Raw genomic sequence first — 6,821 nt, forward strand, 5'->3', positions numbered from 1 at the left:
ATAAAATACATTCTTTAGTCTACAAGTCACTATGTAAATAACAGACACACAGCATGATCAGCAACCAATCACGCACTTCTTTCCCAGACTTTAGGTGACTGGTCACTGCATTAGCTACTCAGTTCACAGACAGTAAAGCATGTACTTGTATTGCCTCCTTATCTTTCAGTGATAAAACACATGTGGCATAACTGGATAAATGAAAGAGGGAATTAAGCAACAAAAATGAAAATGCAGATAATGCTGGAAGTGAAATTCAAATTGAGTGTCAGTGGAGTTCCAGGAGAAATAGATGACTGTGGGAATATTGACACTGCTGCCACTGGAGAGACTCTAGACATACAGCCAGAGGCACTGCAGGAAGATGAACTTACCAACATGAACAAGAAATGGAGCTGTGACAAAAAGGTTGAAGATGTCCCAGAAGTGATGCCAGCAAAAACTTTGACATTAAAGGAGTTCTTGGAGGTATTTCATAACATTGAAAGCACAAAGGATAAAATATTAGAAGTAGATAAAAACTTAGAAAGAAATATGGCAATTTGCCAAGGCATAGAAGATATTTCATATGACAAGAAGGTGGCAAATAGTGCTCAAACTACTCTTGGCAATTTTTTTTACAAGGAAATAAAAGAATTTAATTCTCAAGGCTTTCTAATTTTTTATTAGAATTTTTTTTTCTTTTTTTTTGAGACAGTCTCACTCTGTCATCCAGGCTAGAGTGCAGTGGCACAATCTCTGCTCACTGCAACCTCCACCTCCCAGGTTCAAGCAATTTGCCTGCCTCAGCCTCCTAATTAGCTGTGATTCCAGGAGGCGTGTGCCACCATGCTTGGCTAATTTTTTTTTGTATTTTTAGTAGAGATGAGGTTTCACCATGTTGGCCAGGCTGGTCTTGAACTCCTGACTTCAAGTGCCTACCTCGTCCTCCCAAAGTGCTGGGATTACAGGTGTGAACCATCGTGCCTGGCTGTAAATAAATATCAACTTTAGTATATATTTTTTCATTTCACTATACATTTATAACTGACAGGGTTTTTGATGGTTGATAATTTTTAAAGGTCATAAAACAATTATAATTTTTCGCATTGATTAAGGTCATTGTGTATGACTTCCGCTTGCGCATTTTCACAGTCTTGCATTACTGTGCACAGCGAGGACTCTCTGTACTGCAATCTCAGTGCCCAATCTGGAATTCAAATTTAGTTCAGTAGTTAACTTCTTCCCTGCTTGCCACTGTGTGAAATGTTGATTATACATTGTAAAGCACAAAACAGAAGTTAGGCATTATTATTATTACACTATTATTATAATTATACTAATTACTGGGTAAGAGCACACACTTTGGAAGTAACCCACCTGAATTCAAATCTCAGTTCTGCCACTTATTAGCAGAATCTTGGGCAAGTGATTTAATGTATTTGTTTCACATTTTCTTTTTTTCCTTTTTTTTTTTTTTGAGAGGAGTTTCGCTCTTGTTGCCCAGGCTGGAGTGCAATGGCGCAACCTGGGCTTACCAAAACCTCCACCTCCCAGGTTCAAGGGATTCTCCTGCTTCAGCCTCCCAAGTAGCTGGGAATACAGGCATGCACCACCATGCCGGGCTAATTTTGTATTTTCAGTGGAGCTGGGGTTTCTCCATGTTGGTCAGGCTAGTCTGGAACTCCCGACCTCAGAAGTGATCCACCCGCCTCAGCCTTCCAAAGTGCTGGGATTACAAGCGTGAGCCACCGTGCCCAGCCTTACATTTTCTTCACTTATAAAACTGGGCTATGGCAGGCACGGTGGCTCACGCCTGTAATCCCAGCACTTTGGGAGGCTGAGGAGGGTGGATCACGAGGTCAGGAGATCCAGACCATCCTGGCTAACATGGTGAAACACTGTCTGTACAAAAAAAAAAAAATACAAAAAATTAGCTGGGCGTGGTGGCGGGCACCTGTAGTCCCAGCTACTCGGGAGGCTAAGGCAGGAGAATGGCGTGAACCTGGGAGGCGGAGCTTGCAGTGAGCCAAGATCACGCCACTTTCTTCCAGCCTGGGCAACAGAGTGAGACTCCGTCTCAAAAAAAAAAAAAAGAAACCCCGTCTCTACTAAAAGTACAAAAATTAGCAGGGCACAGTGGCAGATGCCTGTAATCCCAGCTACTGGGGAGGCTGAGACAGGAGAATCTCTTGAACCTGGGAGGCGGAGGTTGCAGTGAGCTGAGATCAAGCCACTGGACTCCAGCCTGGGCGACAGAGCGAGACTCCATCTCGAAGAAAACTGGGCTAATAGTTCTTATTCTTACAGTTTTATTTATAAGAATTAATGTTAAGTATTTTAGAAAGTTTCAGAACCTTAATAATTGCTTGCTACTGCACTTGACTAATCTTAAAAATAAAAAATAAAATAAAATGAAATACTTGGTATTATCGTACTTGGCTCCACTTATTTCATTCCATACGCAATTATCAAGCTCCTAATGTGTATCAAGCACTGAGGAAATAGGAATGAATGAGCCACTGTCCTCGCTTTCTGGGCATTCAATCCCGTGAAACAAATAATAATTTGAATTCGATATTCAAAGTGTTAAAATAGAGCTATGTATTAGCAAGGTTGAGGTGGGTAGACTTTAAGGGGATGGGAAATTCCACTGTGGGCACTTTCTCTTATTTCCTGGGTGACTCAGTAAAGAAATCTCTCAGAGCCTCACCTTACACATCTGTAAAATGGACCAATTCCTTCATCATTATAAATAGTGCTAGTAGAGTTTAAAAACACTCCTTTTCCTTTCCTATGCCTGTGGCACAGTGCTGACAAAAAGAAACTGCTCAACAATATCTAACATTATTGAACAATTACTAAATGCCAGGGACTGTTTAAAGTGCTTTCATGTATCAAGTATTTTGATACTCACAAGAACTCCAAGAGAAGAAGGGTAACTATTAGCTCTACTTGGCAAATTTGGAAGCTGAGGCACAGAGAAGATAGTTTCTCTCCTTCCTTCCCTCTTTTCTTTTCTTTTTCTTTTTTTTTTTGAGACGGAGTCTCGCTCTGTTGCCCAGGCTGGAGTGCAGTGGCACAATCTCGGCTCACTGCAAGCTCCGCCTCCCGGGTTCACGCCATTCTCCTGCCTCAGCCTCTCCAAGTAGCTGGGACTGCAGGCGCCTGCCACCATGCCCGGCTAATTTTTTGTATCTTTAGTAGAGACGGGGTTTCACCGTGGTCTCGATCTCCCGACCTTGTGATCCCCCCGCCTCGGCCTCCCAAAGTGCTGGGATTACAAGCGTGAGCCACGACGCCCGGCCTCTTTTTCTTTCTTTCTCTCTCTCTCTTTCTTTCTTTCTTTCTCAGGCTGGGGGCAGTGGCTCACGCCTGTAATCCCAGCACTTTGGGAGGCCAAGGCGGGTGGATCACCTGAGGTCGGGAGTTCGAGACCAGCCTGACCAACATGGAGAAACCCTGTCTCTACTAAAAATACGAAATTAGTCAGACATGGTGGCGCATGCCTGTAATCCCAGCTACTCCAGAGGCTGAGGCAGGAGGATCGCTTGAACCCAGGAGGCTGAGGCTGCAGTGAGCCCAGATTGCGCCATTGCACTCCAGCCTGGACAACAAGAGCGAAACTCCATCTCAAAATAAATAAATAAATAAATAAAAACAACAAAAAAAACCCTATTTTTCTCTAGAGGTAAAGAACGGGGGCTTCTGACTCAGATTAAACTGGGTTTGAATACTGGTTCCACCACTTACTAGATATGTTCAACTGGGCAACTTCTTGCTTAACCTTTAAGTCTCAATTTCCTCACGTGTAATATGGTAATAACAATACCCACTACTGGAATGTTGAAAATGAGAATTGAAAATAATGTCTGTACGTTGCCTGGCACATCACAAACGCTCAGTTGATGGGATTTAGTCATCAGTATTCTGCTTTTAAAAAGGGGGCGTCTAAGGCCGGGCGCCGTGGCTCACGCTTGTAATCCCAGCACTTTGGGAGGCCGAGGCGGGCGGATCACGAGGTCAGGAGATCCAGACCACGGTGAAACCCCGTCTCTACTAAAAATACAAACAAAAATTAGCCGGGCGTGGTGGCGGGCGCCTGCAGTCCCAGCTACTCGGAGAGGCTGAGGCAGGAGAATGGTGTAAACCCGGGAGGCGGAGCTTGCAGTGAGCCGAGATCGCGCCACTGCACTCCCGCCTGGGTGCCAGAGCGAGACTCTGTCTCAAAAAAAAAAAAAAAAAAAGGGGGCGTCTGGCTGGGCGCGGTGGCTCACGCCTGTAATCCCAGCACTTTGGGAAGCCGAGGCAGGCGAATCACCTGAGGTCAGGAGTTCGAGACCAGCCTGGTGAAAACCGATCTCTAGTAAGAATACAAAAGTTAGCCGGGTGTGGTGGCGGGCGCCTGTAATCCCAGCTACTCGGGAAGCTGAGACAGGAGAATCGCTTGAACCCGGGAGGCGGAGGTTGCAGTGAGCCAAGATCGGACCATTGCACTCCAGCGTGGGCAACAAGAGCGAAATTCTGTCTCAAAAAAAAAAAATAATAACTGCACAGACAACTACACTGGAACTAATTGGATGTTAAATCAACCCTAACTGGCCAGAAGAAACCAGACCATGGACGGTCAGATCCCTCCCATCCGCCCTCTCGCCCCTTTCACCTTTGCCCCCCTTCTCCTCTTCCGACACAGTCTCAAACCCGAAGTGCGTTTCCGTTGCCCGCTTCTCTTGGGACAAGAGCCGAGCACTTAGTGGGGCGCCGGGCCAAGAGCTTCGAAGCCCGAGGAGCTGGCAGCCCCGCATCGCCCGCGACCACCCACGGCCGCAATAGCTCCGTAGAGCGCAGCTCCTGGGGGCCGCCATCTTGGTAGTCGAGTGACAAGGGCCAGAGAGTACTCCTTGTTGCGTCACTCGACGAACGACGGCGGCTGGCCGGCAACAGTATTAGCCGAACGCGCCCTGAAATTTGATACACAGTTGTGCGGGCATCATCTCTAGGATCCAAAGGGTGGTCTTTAAGTATCGGAAATCCCTTTCTCTCTCTCTTCTCAAATTGAATTTACAATTCACCAGGAATGAGGGGACCTCAGGGGAGCCCCGGGTCACCTCTTAGCGGCCATGTCTCTGAATCCGGCTAGGCAAAGAGTACTAACTCGCAAGATATCCAGGAACTCTTGTTGTCTTGTGCAGAAGGGGGAAATTGAGGCATGGTGTGGTTAAAAAGCCAAGATCACGGGGCCAATTCCTGCACTTTGTTGAGCGTAAGAATCACTTGGTTTAAGTTTTAAAATGAAGATTCCTGGGTCCCCAACTACCAGAGATTTTGATCTGACCTATATCCCTTTAATCTCTATTTAAACAAATTTCTCTGGCGATTCTGATGCAGAAGATTTGCAGACCATTCTTGAGAAACATATGCTAGACTACTCTGAAAAATAAACATAGGACAGACTTCTTTGTTCTGTCCGTTTTATGAACCTAGGAAGCTCATAAATGGGAACGAAAGCTCTGGTATCCACTTAGCAAGCCAGAACCACCACTCACACTTGGTCTCCTGCTGACACAAAGCTACATTCCTAGCTCCAGGTGGCATGTCATGGATGTTTTACTTCAGCCCCAGATTTTCAGTCTTTTTTTAATGGCAAGGGTAATGTAGACTGTGCTTGTGCAAAATAAAGAATGGACGTTGTTGAGTTTTGCTTGGATTACTGTATGTTTCTGCTTTCATTCCATTTTAAATGTATGTTTCCTGTAAATATTTCACGAGGAGAAAGCGCCAATAGAAGAAACTATTTTGAAATGAAAATTCTCTTCCTGGTTTAATATAGCCTGACAGATGGACACCTAACTGCTTTCGTTTGGGAAGTACTGCGCTGGGATTTCTGTTTCTCTTTTATTTTAAGAATGATAGAAGGTCCTCGTTGGTATAGTGATGAGAAAAAAAAAAAGGAATGATACAAGGGCGAAATGATTCATCCATGTATTCAAAATTCTCATGTCTTTGTTTAAAGAAATTAAGTGGCTGGGTGCGGTGGCTCACGCCTGTAATCCCAACACTTTGGGAGCCCAAGGCCGGCGGATTGCATGAGGTCAGGAGTTCGAGACCAGCATGGCTAACATGGTGAAACCCCATGTCTACTAAAATACAAAAATCAGCCAGGCATGGTGGTGCACACCTGTAGTCCCAGCTATTCAGGAGGTTGAAGCAGGAGAATCACTTCAACCCGGGAGTCACAGGTTGCAGTGAGCTGAGATTGCACCACTGCACTCAAGCCTGGGTGACAGAGTGAGACTCCATCTCAAAAATAAGTAAATAAAGTCTCATCAAAGAATCTTATATCTTCCATATCTAGTTATATAAAAGAATGGATCTCAGGATTTAAGGCTATTCCTTCTGCACATCAGATTAAGTATCCAGACCAACAGTATTTCACTGTTCTCTTATTTCATATGATTTGTGGAGGAAAACCTCTAAAAAGTGAAGTAGGACAAGGACTGTTGGAAGGCATTTTTTTTTTTAGGTGGCATCTTGCTCTGTTGCCCAGACTGGAGTGCAATGGCACGACCTTGGCTCACTGCAACCTCTGCCTCCTAGGTTCAAGCGATCCTCCTGCCTCAGCCTCCCTAGTAGCTGGGATTAACAGGCACGCGCCACCATGCCAGGCTAATTTTTGTATTTTTAGTAGAGATGGTGTGTCACCATTTTGGCCAGGCTGGTCTTATTTACTTATTTATTCATTCATTCTTTATTTTGAAACAGGATCTCACTTTGTTACCCAGGATGGAGTGCAGTGGCACAATCATAGCTCACTTCTCACCCTCCCAGGCTCAAGCCATCCT

At 45.1% G+C, this 6,821-nt stretch overlaps 1 protein-coding gene across 1 annotated transcript in view; it reads right to left on the bottom strand.

The window, feature by feature from the left end:
* Nucleotides 1-4,879, bottom strand: part of COQ5 (coenzyme Q5, methyltransferase) — a 29,048-nt gene extending 24,169 nt beyond the window's left edge. The window contains exon 1 of the mRNA XM_003280265.2: nt 4,643-4,879. Within this exon, the coding sequence (XP_003280313.1) occupies nt 4,643-4,844 (202 nt within the window). The 5' untranslated portion in view covers nt 4,845-4,879. The remainder of the gene's footprint in view (nt 1-4,642) is intronic.
* Between the last annotated feature and the right edge of the window lie 1,942 nt (nt 4,880-6,821).

The sequence above is a fragment of the Nomascus leucogenys genome, chromosome 10, assembly GCF_006542625.1.
Source record: "Nomascus leucogenys isolate Asia chromosome 10, Asia_NLE_v1, whole genome shotgun sequence".
NCBI classification, from domain to species: domain Eukaryota; kingdom Metazoa; phylum Chordata; class Mammalia; order Primates; family Hylobatidae; genus Nomascus; species Nomascus leucogenys.